Genomic DNA, 15,636 nt, shown 5'->3' on the forward strand with positions numbered 1-15,636 from the left:
AGAAGAAATGTTTGAGCATATGTCAGCATGCGAACTGTAAGCATCCACTGGTCCCTTCACCCCAGCGATGCTACACAGGGAAATGCAGTGCACTGCACAGTTCCCTGGCTGCATTAGCTGTGCAGCATAAAAACCACTGTTTGTCCTGCAAGACCCACCTTGAGCTTTAATTGTGAAAAAACACTGGAGTCCTCTATGTTAAAGGTACAAAGAAAATGTTGCTTCTAATCAGAAAGCAACACTAATTTATGATGCTGAATTTGTACCTCATTTTTTAAAATTGCATGCTGAAGTGACATAGAATACTTTTGCCTAAATCCCACACTTCACTGAAAAATGGGAGTTATGAAAATGTATCCTATTACAAGAGGTTTGAAGGGAAGAACAAGTACACAAACAGTTGTGATTCCTCACAGTTTAAGGTTATGTAAAACAGGACAATTCTGATGGCTTCTGCTGACAAATAACACATGGGGAGCTTAATCCTACTCTTAGTTGGGTGAAAGAGCAAATGACAACTGTTTTCAGTGGGAACTGGCTCGGATCTTCTCTGGCCACAATGTAAAAGACAATTTTAAAGTTCTTGTGCATTTTCCCAAGAAACCAGATTTTCACAGCCTGTCTTACTCTTATGAAAATATTTGATCAGAGATCATATTCAGTACCTCAGATGTGTTTTTCATGCATATGGAAACAATTGTAATCATCGTTCACTCTTTTTAAGTCAAAGTCTTTTGACAACTAAAGTATTATCTTTTTAAAGCCTCTTGAAAACTTAATGCAAATCATTCACAGACCTCTGAGGATTTTGGGGGTGGGGGCTGAGTAAGCAGACATGACTGAAGGTCACTAGGACACCATATACCAGTAACTCCTTGCAGGCTGCAGCCCTGATTGCGTTTTGAAAATTGCTTAGCATGTTGAATATAGAGCCTGTAGCTGAACAATTACCATCTTGCCTAAGTCAGCCCATGTACCTGAAGCAGCACACTCCTCAGCCAGGGAGGCATCAGCCAGGACAAAACCCCAGGGATTTCTCCATCCTTTGAAACATTTTAAAAATACCATTCTTGGAGGCAAGAGACCTTCAGTCTTCCAGAGTAATCACTTTTCTCTGACAGACAGACAATACCCTTGTTACCAGCATGGGCAAACCATTTCCTTTGCTCTGAATCTGTAGTAAGTTAATATGGGGGACTATTTAAAACAAATAATAAAATTAACTTACATTTGTTTGTTACAAATGCTTGCTAATATAAGAAGAAAGGTATGTTGTCTAAACAAATGACACCACTGTTTTTTTCAGAGGGGCATACAACCTTATGGTGACACACAATTACCTGCAACATTTTTAGTTTAGAGTATAGATAGATGCGCTGATTTCTCTTTTAACACTTTTATGCCAGATCCTTATCTGCAGTAAATTAAAGTAGCTAGAGAGACCATTTGAGAAATCTAGGTCAATTCATTTCTGTTATAAAGTATGGAGTTCAGGTTTTCAAACTCCAGCCACAAATATACTAATGGCCTCATTTTGCGATCAGTATAGGAGAGGACAACAATGACAGGGTAGGTCTTCATAAAGTCATGCAAATCGACTGAAAATCTAACCCAGCATTTTTTTACTCAGCTTTGTTGGAGACTTCAGGTTCAGTCTCGCCCTGTTGTGAATTAGTCCCTTGAAACTGAAAAGAGACTAGCACGCAGTGAGCAAGTATTTTGCTCAGCAGTAGCTGTTTGCGGGATTGTGTTCCTGCTCATTATCTGATAATAGCCTATGGATATTGAACCCCTTGGACTAGCTTTCTGTACAGCAGGAGGAAGCATACACATGAGCACATATACACACAGGCACATTTTGTAAGGAAACTCACCACTGCTAGAAGCATCGTTGAGATTTAGCAGCCCACCTCCGAGCCCTCTGTAACTATGGTAACTGTAGGTCCCATTTCCATTGATGTACAACACCTCCTGTGTGCTGGAAACAGCTGATGTTGAGTAAGCGACCTGGGCTGGCTCCTGTTTGTACTGTTTGTCAGCTGGAGCAGCCTCATCCTGCAAAAACAAGGAAAGGTTTTGAATTATTGTTACATTTTACCTTGTACGAGAGGGTCTTTTCCATTGTTAAGACTCCACATCTATTGCTTTTAGAAAAGTATAATACGTGTTAAGCAAACACAGATGTGTTTCTGATTGACCATATATCAGCTTAAAAGAAACAATGGAAATAAGCAAGAATACAGGTTTCCTACAAATCTGAGAATATGCATTTGTTTGTGCTCCACAAGCTAACCATACTGTTTTTCAAAGGAGAAGATGCATCTTCTCACTCTGAAGAGCTCACAGTCGCCTGCAAAACTACTTCTTTTGATGTATCAGCCTCAGAAATGACAGAAGGAATAGACGAACAGAATAAAACAACATTTCCTATGTTTGCAGAGGGCTGAGTGAGTGTCTGTCCACACAAGGGCCAAGTGGTAAGGATGCCTCTACAAATGTGACCTGAAAGCATTTGTAATCTGTGTATGAGCAGTGACTGTTTGTACACCATGAGTACCTCTCAATGTTCCCTGTTCGCCTCTAAGATGCTCGCATAATATTGAACAAGATTTAGCACAACGGCCCTCCAACTTTCCCCTGAAGGAGATGGTGTTTCAGGCGAACGGGTATTTTTCCCCATCTGCACTTACCATAGCTACTGCTTAGAGCACCTCACCTCCACTCATGATCACAGAATGCCCCTGTGGCAACGTTAGTAATGATACAGGTGAAAAAAGAAAAGCATTAAGAGAAGATCTAATGTGTTTTAGTAGTTGGAAACAAGGAAAACTATCAGTGTGTGACTGCTCAGCCCACCACAGAGACCTGAGTGCCAGAATTTCTGATTTAGTCTGCAAATGTATTTGAACTTTTTCTTTGTTTCTTTTAACTTGCAGACTTTTTTTATGGGCCTGATTTTATACTCTTATCTGATGAAAATATATATATGTCAGTGATTTCAAATAAAATAGATTTATGGAAGATCAGTACTTAAAAAAATAGAGGTGAAAATGTTTGCAGACATTTTGAGAGTAGTTAACTGATAAATGATCTGTTAGAATTGTCTCCCCTTTGTGTAAGATTTTGTCCATTTTATGCCTCTCTCTTCTGTACAACCCTTTTATGGCTGCTAAATATACCAAACTTATTAAGAATGCTATAAAATATCTCAAACTTTTTTTACAGTTTTTACTTAAAAATAAGAATGTATATACCAGCACACAGCGATCAAATATTTCAAACAGTGTCCAGTCTCTGTGTTGAGGCAAAAAGGGTTCTGAAGTAGCTTTCCTGTCTACATTAGGAACAATCGTCACTTCCACCTCTCAGATAAGACACTACCAACTTTTCTGAGATGAAGATATCCCTGTGTTGTAGATATTTATTGGTGAAAGAGAGTTGGGCACAACTGAGATAACTCAGGAGGTGTATATATTATTAACAGAAATTTTAATATTTAATACAGAACACTGAACCATCAGATAATTAATTCCATAAACAATCAGAATGGGGCCTCTTGGGCACTAACATGAGCTGAGGCAAAGCTTTGCATTTTTAAGAGAGCTGGCCAAACTGGTCTTCTATGCATTTTCTTAAGTGATAATAGGCTTAAACAAAGAGCCAAAATTGCAATGTATTTTTGCCAGAAATTCAACTTTAATATCACTTACCTTTTATCTCCAAAGGTCATTGCTGTTTCTTATAAGAGAAAATGTATTATTTTCTCTGAGAAAATATTCATAAGCTATACAGTAAAGTTCTATCTTGGCAACAAAGCTTAACTCATTGTCCAAATCTTTAACACTCTCAAGGCTCAGATGCTCTGTATCCTTATGTATAAAACTAGCTGATACTTCTTGCTACAGACACTCAGAACCTCATTTTACTCTCACGAAGATCAGTAAGGGATCTTCTGCAAATTTATCAAGGACTGGACTGTGTTCAAGGGGTGCAGTGCAAAGGGGACTAACTCCTATAGCTGAGCAGAGTACCTCACGGCCTCTCTCCTTATCCTGACTGTCTGGGAGCCACAAATTTGCTGTCCTGAATTTACATGTCCTCCAGATCCCCTCTAGTCAGTGCACTGAAAACCTAACAGTGAGTTTTTTGCAGAGCTGATGCACTGAGCTTCTAGTAGAGCACAGCAAGCAGAGCCTGGCCGGAGGGCACAGCAAGGGCGCTTGGTGCACCTTGGTGCGTACCAACCCACGTGTTAGAGCACGTGGCCAAAAAGTGGGAGACCAAGTACTGGCTTCTTGCTGCAATACACAAGGAAGAGGCAGAAAATTTGGGATGCAAGGTCTTTGCTAGCTGTGATGAGGAGGGGACCTGAAGTCAGAGCTGCCATCTCCTAGCAACTAGGCTCAAAGCAAAACTGTGGTGGGATTTGTAGCTGAAGCCGTGCCACTGTGTGGAAAGAAATGCACAATTCACAGGGCTACAGAGATAGCAAACAAAAAGGGAGCATGACTCAGCTCCCTTTCAGAGAAGTGCTGCCCAGGGAGGCTTCCAGCACTGCTCCCTTCCAGCTACATCCTAACACAAAACTCACAAGCTGCTCTGAGGTCGGGAATCCAAGTCTAGGGCTGCGCTGCCAAAGGAGGATCTTTGTATCAAACTAATCGCAGCCCTGTGCGTGTGTGCCACGGGCTGGGGCCTGAGGTGTAGCCCAGGCGTCCTGGTGGGGAACGCACTCCTCAGAGGGGTGAAAGGGGTTGAGGAGGATGCTGAGCCCAGGACTCCTGGTTCTGCATATGAGTTCTAATCTCTCGGCCACTATACAAAAGGTGGCTTCCTCTAAATATTACACATGTTTTTAAAGAGCAGACCAATCACCTGTACCTAAATGATGAATAAGTTGCCATACATTTCAGACCTGAAATCTGGGCCTTATCTACGTGCTTAGCTCAGTGCTTCAGGATGACTGAATGCAGAGGCAGGGCAGGATTTTTGGTGAGCATTTTCTGAGCAACCTCAGGTGTCAGCCCTACTGATAGGATTATGAACCATTAGCCTGGTCCAGGGGTTAGGTGTTACCTCTCATACGTTCCCCTGGGATTTAAGCATTTTTCAGAAATGTTTTGTACTTCAAAAGGCAAACTGTGTCCATTTTCCTTGCAGCCACACCAAGGATAAAGAAGCCAGGCTCTCTTTTTCTTGGGGAGACAGAACATGAATATCATATTCATTTTTGTATAGCTGAGATTTATTCTGCACAGATTCATTCTCTTCTTTCTTTTCATCTTAATTACCTTTGCTTTTAAGCTAATGTAGAAATTAAACAAACATAGTGTTGTTCCAGAACTGAGATTTTTTTAATATTCTGTGTTAGTCTTTCAGCACTTCTTGTTTCCCCCTATATTATGTTTACACTGGAAAGGCTTAATAATTTATTTAAAATGTTATTTTAAAAAATATTTTAATTTCATAATAATCAGTAACAATTAACTAACCATTTATTAATATGTTTTGACCTAACTACCTGCAACACACACTGTTGTAATTCATAACAAATTTATAAAACCTGTGAAGTATTAACTAACAATTTTTAAACTATTTATGATTTACCTTTAATAAAAAGTACGAACAAGATGTGGATAAAACATTTGTCTATCTAGAATTTGACTTATACCATCTTCATTTTGTATATAGCAATGGAAATAAGTCATGCTTCTAACAATATTTCTCTTCTGAATTTATTTTGGAGCAGAAGTAATTTAAGTCTTGAGCATATCATCTGGAAAATGATGGAAATCACAGAAATGCAAAAATACCTTTTAGGTACAAAAGCATGCTAAAATACAAAGTTATGTGTTCACTTGAAAAAGTGGAAGCATGAAGTACATACTGTGATCCTCAACTTGGTATATATCAGAGATATCTATGCCTCAGTTTTATGTCCAGGTCTGTACTAGGAGAACACAATTTTTACCTTAAAAGAGCAGATAGGTGCAATTTATTTTATTTTTAATCATGGAAGCAATTAAGTAACCCTCTAAGGACAGTAGATACTAAGAAAAGATTTCATGAACTATTGCGTAACATGTATGTTGAAGAAACCTGCTCTGCTCTGACTGATACTCTGAGCAGCTAATGAATAGTTTAAAAGGAAATACTATCCACAGCAACACAGATGCTAGTGCAAAATGTCATGACTGTGGTACAAAGAGCGAGGCTCCCTGGCAGTATCCCAGCCTCCTGTTCCCCATGCCAGCAGAGGCACAGCATACACATTTCTTTTCAAAAAGTCTGTCCTTCGTGGAAGCAACCCTAACAATGCCATTGCTCCTTTCTGTTCCCCATCTCCTTCACCAAAATCATACAAAAAAGTAATAGCTTGCTAAAACAAAAAGTCCTGGCAAATCTGTGCTACATTGAGTTTTCATCCCATATATACACAAGTGTCAGAAATTCTGTGTATTCCCATTAAGACAGAGCAATGCTATTGCCTTGGCTCAACTGTTACCAATAGGCATTGCTAATGTGTAAATGTAAATCCCAAAAGGGAGTGTGTATGCAGACCAATTCACATGGAAAATGCTAGCTGACCACAAAGCTAACAAAACTTCTGCAACAAGAATATAAATAGTAATGTTCCAAAAGTGGCAAAGATGGAGACATGCATTTAACTACTGATTTCATGAAATGTAGTCTCTACCAGACTAACAAATTAACAACTCTCAGAATGCCAGCTTTTAACTACCCCTATGTCAAGGTGATTTTTTCCCACTCAATTAGAAACAAGACAAAAAGGCAAGCACATTTTTGCCTCATGTTTCTTGATACTTTCTTTTTTAATATGTTAAACTGAAAAATGTGGATTGCTTGTTGTTCTTGTCAATAAACACTTCTCTTAGAATACCACTTTGAGGTTAGGAAAACTCAAATGCAGATTAGTCTTCAAACAGATAGGCAAACCAGGGACACAATATTTGCATATGGTCTTCCATTTTTTCAGCAAAGGAAAAAAAATTCATTCACATGAAAAAACAAAACACGCTTTCATGTGTTTTAATTTTTTTTTTATCCTCAATAGCTTCTAGTATGGCTTTAGAAGAAAGGAGATAATGTTTCATATATTCTTCCCATTTGGAACCCACCACTTTATTTCTATGATTTTTGAATCAAAAGTATAATAAATAGAAACACATGATAAAACCATGTAGCACTTTTCAAAGCATACCCAGTTAATCTTCACAATACTTCTGTTAGATAGGACTTTTATCACTGCTTTTCAGATGGTGAGATTCTGGCAACAAAGGCAGCCTCAAGCTAGCATTACCTAATATGTAAAGTGCTTGAGTTCTGCAACTGTAACAACATAATGGGCTTCTCTGTGTAATTTTTTAATTTTTGAGCATATAATCTGGAAAATGATGGAAATTATTTTAAAATAATTTAAAAATAATTAATTTTTAAAATAATGGGAAGAAACTCCAAAGTTCCATCATGGGGCACCCTGCTGAATCTGTAGGAGGCTGTGGGGCTGGGAGCTCTCTGCCTATCTCAGCTCTTAAGCAGAGAAGCAGCTGCTGGGGTAAGCAGCCATCATCATCTGCATGGAGCAAAATGTTTTAAGAAGGATGAGCCACAGGATTGCTGGCTCCCATTGCAGGGCCCAGAAGGTGGCCCCTTCTTAGACACCTGGAGATTACTGCCGTTTCCCTGCCCATGACCTGATCATGTATACCTTGTGCTCTGTCTCTTCAAACTTATTTCATACTGTTTCTTCAAAATCCCTGACTCCTCATCCCATCTTCCTTGCTTCTCCAGTTTCACCTTCTACCCTCCATCTCAGTTTCAGTCTTCTTGCCTAGCAAATCCTAATCTCTCCTTTCCAAACAAGTCTCTTGATGCCTGATACCTGAGCAGCTTCAGCAACTCAAGCCCTTTCATTTCCTAATTTGTATTTAATCAGTGTCACATCCACTGATAGTCTCATCGGAGATTTTCTCTCCCTCCTCAGACCCCTGTCAGTCTCCTCGTCCCCAAAATCCTGTCCCACAGGGAGCAAAGCCAGGATCCACGATTAGCAAGGGCAGCTCCTGTTTTCAACCCACAGTATTTTTCACTAGTAATATCTGATCCTCTTTCACCACTAGTTCTTTAATTCATCTGACCGGTTTCCTTCACATTGCCAGCCTCAGCTACTCACTTCCTCATCCAACCCCATCTCATAATCTCACTTTCCCTTCATCCCTTGTTATCTCTGCTCCTGCCACGGTTCACACCCCCAACACTCTTCCCCCCCTTTCTGCATTGAGCTCAGGTTCCTAGTGACACCCACCGAAATTCAAATAATCTGGGAATTTGGCAACTAAAATGTTTTGACCATGTAAGCATGTGCATCCAGTGTCACATCCTTGGCATAAATCACACCACTATATTGTCAAGACCAAACACAGAGCCTTTTTTTTTTTTTTTAAGGAATGGCAAATACATTTAAGGATCAAACTACCCTTAAAGGACAAAATTTTCCTCATTCTTGAAAATGGCTGAAGTTTTCTCTGAAAGAGTTCAACAGATGGAAGACATAAAGAACAGTAAATGTAATCCCTGGGGGCTGAAGGTCATGAAGGTATCACCAAACTGCATACCTAGTATTATAATGGAAAGTGTCAGGTAATCTTAATAAGTGATGATACTACCAACTGCTCGGATGACACACATTGTTCTGACAGAACACTGGATCTTTTATTAGTTTTAATTCCATTAAATTAATTCTCTAGTGTTTGACCCAGCTTTTAATTTTATGACCAATATCCTGGAATCCTATACAGCTAAACATTATTTTGGCACATCACAGTAGGCTAAATTTTCCTTTAACACTGCAATAAGGCTGTTGCCTCACTGTGCTTAGCAATGGTGGAAATGGTATTTCTGCAAGTGATGGATGTGAGTTTTCACTTTAGTTTTGGTTTCTATTGCACATTCTTCCTCCCCTCTCCAGTTGCTAAGGTTTGTGTTGGGATTACTACTCACTAAATAAAACCTGTTCAAGACCAGGGAGGCCTTAACAAAATGAAATAGATCTACATAATTCACTGAGTTTGAAATCCAAATGAAGCTTCACAGTAGTCCTTTGCATATTTAAAGTACTGAATATTTATAGTCCTTTAAAAGGACAAAATCTTTTAATATTGTAGGAGGTGCTCTTACAACTGTGATCTAAGCATGGAGGCAAGGTAAGGTTTGTAGAAAAAGGTAGTACCTTTTCCTAGACCAGGAGAAGAATTTATGTGCCCAAAAGCTGATGTAATAAAAGACACTACCTTCCCCAGAAAGCCTTATTTCTCTTACAACAGTGAGCAAACCCCAAATTTTCAGCTGAAGTCAGCAGAGTTCCAGTACTCACAATGAGAAAAGCCAAGCATTTGCTACAGGTTCCCTGATGAATTTGTGCACAGAAAAGTTAATTTGTATGACCTGTTTGCCATGCTGCATCATGCTTTCATACCTCAAAACTATTTTGAATGAAGTCCTACAAAATTTCCAGTCCCTATATTGAGGGATTATTAATCCAAAATTAACATCTACCTGAGATTTCAACTCATTACACCAGACCCATAGCTGAAACCTGAAAACTGAATTGCTAGAATCTTTATAGTCTGTTTAGGAAAATTTTTAAAGCATACCACAGATATATTTTATCTGAGGGGCAAAGTTATTCTCTGACAACTTTCCAAGACAGATGTCTATATTTTTATATAGATATATATATTTATATATATATATACTTGGGTATTTTGCCATCTCTCCAGCTAGTCACAGTATTCTTTAAAATGATGCATCCACTGACAGTCCCATAACCTGTTGTCCAAAATCATCAGGACAGATAGCTTTAAAAACTAATTGCACCTCTGGACAGATTCCTTCCGCTTTAAGTTTAGTTGTCCTTCATAAACAGCACTCCAGGTCTTCGTTGGAGTACTAAGAGTAAATTTGAGCAAACTGGCTAAAATGAAACACGAAGTCAAGTTCAAATAATATCACAGAACTCATGCTAGATATTTTTTAGATTGGGAAGTGTTTTGATAATTCAGGAAATCAAGAGGGCCATAATTGCTGTCCTCAGGCATGCACACTATTTCTCCTCTTGTAAGGAACAGCGGGGGGACTGCACAGCTTTCTGTTTCCCACCCTCTGTAATCAGATTTAGACCATGTTTTTCTCTACCACTCTCTCTGCACTATTTTCTTCACTTTTACCTACTTAAATCAAGTATGTAAAAAAATGAAAAAGCCTGTTCTTGTGTGACATACCACTCAATTTGTAGCTCAGTTGGAGCTGAGTATTCCAGCTAAGCTGAACATTCATGCTTTAGCTGAGAGTCTATCATCTCATCATTACATGGAGAGACATCAGTCTCAGCTCAAAGTTTTCTGGCTCCTGTGCAGAGAAGCAGATGCCAGGGTAAGTGGCCATCATCATGTGCACAGAGCAGGGCATTCAAAGGAAAATGAGCCATGGGATTCTTGGTTCCCATTGCAGGGTCTGGAAGGTGTCCCCTTCTTAAACACCCAGAGATTGCTGCCTTTCCCTTGCATGCCACCCAGTAGTGCATACTGTGTATCCCACCCTCCTTGCTTCTGTCTATCATCTCATCATTACATGGAAAGCACATCAGTCTCAGTGTAGAATTTTCTGGCATAGATGTAACATTATATGAAAAAGTGCTCCTAGCATGCAGATGCAACTGTATTGAACATGTTACTGCCAGAAGTCTAGGTATTAATGATGACTTTGCTATGAAGTCCAGTATCAAAATGGTTTTCATATTTTAGATAAAAAATGATAAACATAATTTTTTAGATGGTGAGGAAATACTGATGTAGTCTAATTGAGCTAAATCGGTGTAATACGGAGTCCAGTTACGCATCTAAACTCCCTGTAATGCCAATGGTGATGTGGGAACTTGAAGAGTGGCTATCAAAATGTTAAGTTAGCTGCCAAAAGTTTAAGGACCTCCAAACTGTTCTCCTGACACAGGGTATAGAGCCAAGAAAGCACCATGCTTCAGTCTCAGATTAGAAGGGCAGTAGGTCCTTTTTGCTTTCAGGTTATTAACACTGAAATGAACTGCCAGCATCAGTGCTGTCACCAGGCATCAAAAATGACACGAGCCAGTGTTCAACAAGAAATGAAAGCATGAGACTGACACAGAAAAATAAGATCAAAATAAAAAGGTGCTATTGTGTAAAAGAGACAAAAATGAACCCCAGACTTCTGCATTTCTGATAGAATGACACATTATTTATAGACTGGAATGGGTATGTTAATCTTAAATAAAAGGTTAGTGTTTTCACATTGCAGTGTTTGAGTCTTGTTTTTTCACCACTGTCACTACACTTGCAGAACAAAAAACTTTTTTGGAAGAGGTACTCAGATGGCTGTTGCAAAGAGTTGTCAGAGAATCACTTTTGTTGGAGCAATAGCAAAGCAGAGGGATCATTTTTCATAACCTGTCAGCTTTAGCCAGTTCATTATCCTCTGTGATAGCAGAAGAGCAACATGAGCTTTCAGAGGTCACCAGTGCTGCCGGTTGAGCATGGATGAGCTATTCCTACAGTTTAGATAACTGTGATACAAAGTCACCGGGGAAAGAGAAACTGGGTTCTTCTAAAAGACCATGTCTCTCTCTGTCCAAATGGAAAAGGATAGCATTTATCTTTTTTTGTGGTGCTTGAGATAAAGTTACTGTTCTTTAGTGAAGTTCTAGAGAGCTGATTTTTGAATGTACTTTCAAAAGTGTGCTTTTTCCCACCAGGGACAAAGGAATGTTAAAAAGTGTAACTCAATGTAGCAATCACATTTGAGGTGGACTAATGACGGAAAGTGTCCTGCAAGTTAACATTCTCTATAGCTCCTGCTGTTCTTGTCTTAGGTTGCAGTTATCACTCTTCATAAGCTATTTCATAAGTTATATTGGACACGGTCATGCTCTTTATTTTTCTAGAGAATTTTAATGTATGAAAAAATTTAGTTAGCTAATGGTTTCACCACTATTAATTGAAAGTTGTCTCGATATACAAGACAGGTGCATAGTGAAAGACTGTATAGTGCACTGCAGGGTATGCACAGCAATGACTTCCTCAGTGCAATTTTAAATAATGTGTCCAACGATGGCCAGCACCAGATTACAAACAGCTTCAGGCATGTAAGAGGCATAACTGGACCTGGTTTGAATACGTGAACTGTGCCAATGCCTGTGAGTTTTGGCAAAACTCCTATGTGCTCATGGCTTATTTCACAAAATACATGTGATATTTCCCACGGAGAAAGTGGTCCAAATTCAGACAAAGGGACAAAGGTGCCATGCAAAGAGCAGAATAATCTTCGGGGCCACCATTTCCTGCTTTGCAGAGGGACACCAGAGGAGAGGGGCAGGTGGAACTTTTGCTCCTCTCCGTTGTACCAGCAGAGAAGAGATTTGTTAGGGCCCCGGCCTCATACAGAATTTCTTCCTTTCAGGACAGGCAGAAAACAAAGACAGATTTTAACTCTAATCTAAAGAACAGCACAGCACAGCCCTTGCCTTGGGCCTTATGATAAGTTACTGATTTAGGCCTTGTTTCAGTAGCTAACCTTGAGAATCCCCACCTCCTCTGTTTGCACCTCCGCACCCGCTCTCAGCCAACATTTTCCTTCAAAGGAAAGCCAGTTTCCCTTGAGAGACTGCATCACTGACTCCTTCAGCCTGCCACAGAGGGTGCGACCAGAGAGAATATGAAAGGGTCCTTTCCTTCCCTGTGCCACCTCCATAGATCTCTCAACCTAAGATATCTCAAGGCACGGGACGATGGGAGCAGGCTTGCTAAGCCTGCTCCTAAGAGAGCTCATTTGGTACGTGCCTGCTCCCAAAAGTGAAGCACTGCATAATGAACTCCAGGGCCTAGGACGCCCCTCCTGAAATTAGATTAGCTGAAAATCTGAAGAAGATAAGGGTATAACTTCAGTGGAAATGAAGTACAGGTTATCTTATGTTTATCTTATGTTGCTGCATATCCCCTCTAGTCCTTTCAAAGCCCATTTCTTTGCAGTGGCCAGCACCTTCCAGAAGAACATGGCTACTGATCATTTTTGCTGCTTCCTCATTGACAGGCAGTACAAATGGAGGAGTCTGAACATCTGACCTTTCTTCCAAAGAGAAACAACATAAACAGCAAGAAAACAATGTCATCTTTTCCCATCCCAAGAGCAGCTTTGCCTGCAGGTAATGGTGCTGAATGAATCAATGTATTGCTGAAACTGATGCATGATGACAAAGGCATAGCAGTACTTACTGCTGAACAAGCGAGAGAAATTCCTTCTTCGCAGTGTATTCCTCTCATTCAGAACAAACCTCAGGCAGCTATGCCTCAGGCGACTCCACTTTTATGACCACAATCAAGCATTTTGCTCTGCATTTTTCATTCTTATGGGTACTGTCCTCAAGAAATTATCTCAGTGAGGCACTCCTATAGGGAGAGACGTTTCTGTTCCCCTTGCCAACATGCCATTTTTTAGTGACTACCATGGGCTAGATCAGCATTACTCCATTCAGTGCAGGAGGACTGTGGCACCAGAGCACCAACAGAGAAAATTTTTAAACTCATGAATCAAATGTTTAGGGAGCATGCAGGGGAAAGTGTGTGGGAGTACTGGAGCAATGCTTGTGCCAGCTTTGCAGATTTATTACTACAATATTATCATGGTCAACATAACTAAACCTCCCACTATAGGTTTCCTCATCTACTGCATTACAACTGATATCACTCCCACCACTGACAGCATATTTTCTTGACACAAAACAGCTTTCATACACCTGCTAGCTCTGGGGTATGGACATGCAACTAATCAAAAAGACTTTATTGGAAAATTGTAGGGTATAACTTGGACTTCTGAGTGCTTTTTCCTATTTCTCTTCTGCCCCACATTTTCTTTTAATATTACATATATTGGACTCCGTGGCAGGGGGATGGACCAAAGCACTTTATATTAGATTCTAAATGAAACTCTTCTGCATTTAGAAAGAGAAGATGATAGCCTAGACATGAAGCATTTGAGGTCAATGTTGAATTAACTTCCTCAGTTTCAACTAGTTGAAAATGTCTGTGTGTTCTGCTTTGAAAAGGAAAAAAATAAGCGTGCTGGAGATTCCAGCATACTGCCATATTTACAGTATGGTGTCTCTTCCACAGGTAAATTCTAGTTGAAGTTACAGATAGCTTTAAAAAAAACCCAGTTTTCTTGTCTGTTAGAGAGTGAGTAATTACCTTTTTGCATGCACTTAATGACTGGTTCTTGTTTTCAACAGTAGGTTCAGATATTTTAAAGATATTTTACCCTGTTTGATACATTTGATTGCTAATTATTTTATTTCAAATCTGCATTAAAACTTGAACTGCATGTTTGTGAAAACCAAAATTCTTTCTATGAACTCAATGCAGGACATCTGTTTTTGAACACTGCCTCAGGTACAACATGACTTTGGCTGTTTAAAAAAAAAAGAAAAAATCTTTTAAAAATAAAAGATATTTAAAAAAAAAAAACCTGACCTCCCCACCCTGTCTCAAACTATTTAGTAGAAAGAAAATGTTTTGCTACTGAAGAAGACCTGCTCTAAATTTTTGACAGAACTTGGTGCACATCCTTTAACTTCAGTACTGTGAGGGTTCTGTATTTTAAAAGATTCAGTAGATAACAAGTGATGCTTTGGGTTATGGCCTTTTGATTCCACAATCATCAAACCAGAGTAGCATAAGCCATTGGAAGAAACAAAGAAATGAACTTTGACTGGCCTTTGGAGGATGCACTTTCTGATTTGCTTCATTAATGGAGACAGTAAAACTGAAGCTTAATATGAAATACCATGAGTAATAAGCATGAAATTTGTGCACTGCAGTACAAATCTGTTCCCCAAATATTCTCATTTCAGGGGAGGATTCTTCTGGCACAATGCCTGGGCTGCTGGCCACAGCCTGCTTGGCTGCCTTGCCCTGTGCCTAGCCTCTTTAGCAGCTGGTGCTGCTCCCAGGCAATTCACTCAGCTCCTGCTCCCACAGCTTATTACATTTTTTATTTTTTTCTCAGAAAAATATGTTTCTAAATTTAGTTTAGGGACATCAAGCCAGTTGTTGAATCACAAACATGTTCCTGCTACCAAACATAAGCAGTCTGTGCGTACATTTCTACATATATTTTCTGCATGGAGAATTGCACTGTTCTAATCGAGGAATACATCTGAATCCATTGTGCAACTGTTAGGAGTAATTTATGATTGCTTAAAGTCTTCTAAATCTGCTAATTCATTAACCAAAACCAAAATACACCACTCTTGAAAAATAAGAGCTTGCACATGCACACTGGGTTTGCATTGATTTCATTAAACTGGCCCAAACTCTGCATGATAACAGGGATTTACTCACCAGAAACATTATTCGCTGCCTGTGCTGTAGGCAGGAGGGTGTGTGCAATGAACTCATTAGCTAAACACAGGAAAGGAAAGACAAAATCATCCTTTTAACATACTTGTCTCTATGCTAGAAACATCTGACAGGCAAGAAAATGCTTCACATTTAATATCTTCTTGCCATATAAAAGGGAGGGATAAGTAAA

At 39.5% G+C, this 15,636-nt stretch overlaps 1 protein-coding gene across 1 annotated transcript in view; it reads right to left on the reverse strand.

Moving 5' to 3' along the window:
* Positions 1–15,636, reverse strand: part of LOC104078810 (nucleolar protein 4-like) — a 56,012-nt gene that overhangs the window by 10,579 nt on the left and 29,797 nt on the right. Inside the window, exon 5 of the mRNA XM_009580591.1 lies at positions 1,875–2,055. Within this exon, the coding sequence (XP_009578886.1) occupies positions 1,875–2,055 (181 nt within the window). The remainder of the gene's footprint in view (positions 1–1,874; positions 2,056–15,636) is intronic.

This window comes from Fulmarus glacialis, unplaced genomic scaffold, assembly GCF_000690835.1.
Source record: "Fulmarus glacialis isolate BGI_N327 unplaced genomic scaffold, ASM69083v1 scaffold9646, whole genome shotgun sequence".
NCBI lineage: Eukaryota > Metazoa > Chordata > Aves > Procellariiformes > Procellariidae > Fulmarus > Fulmarus glacialis.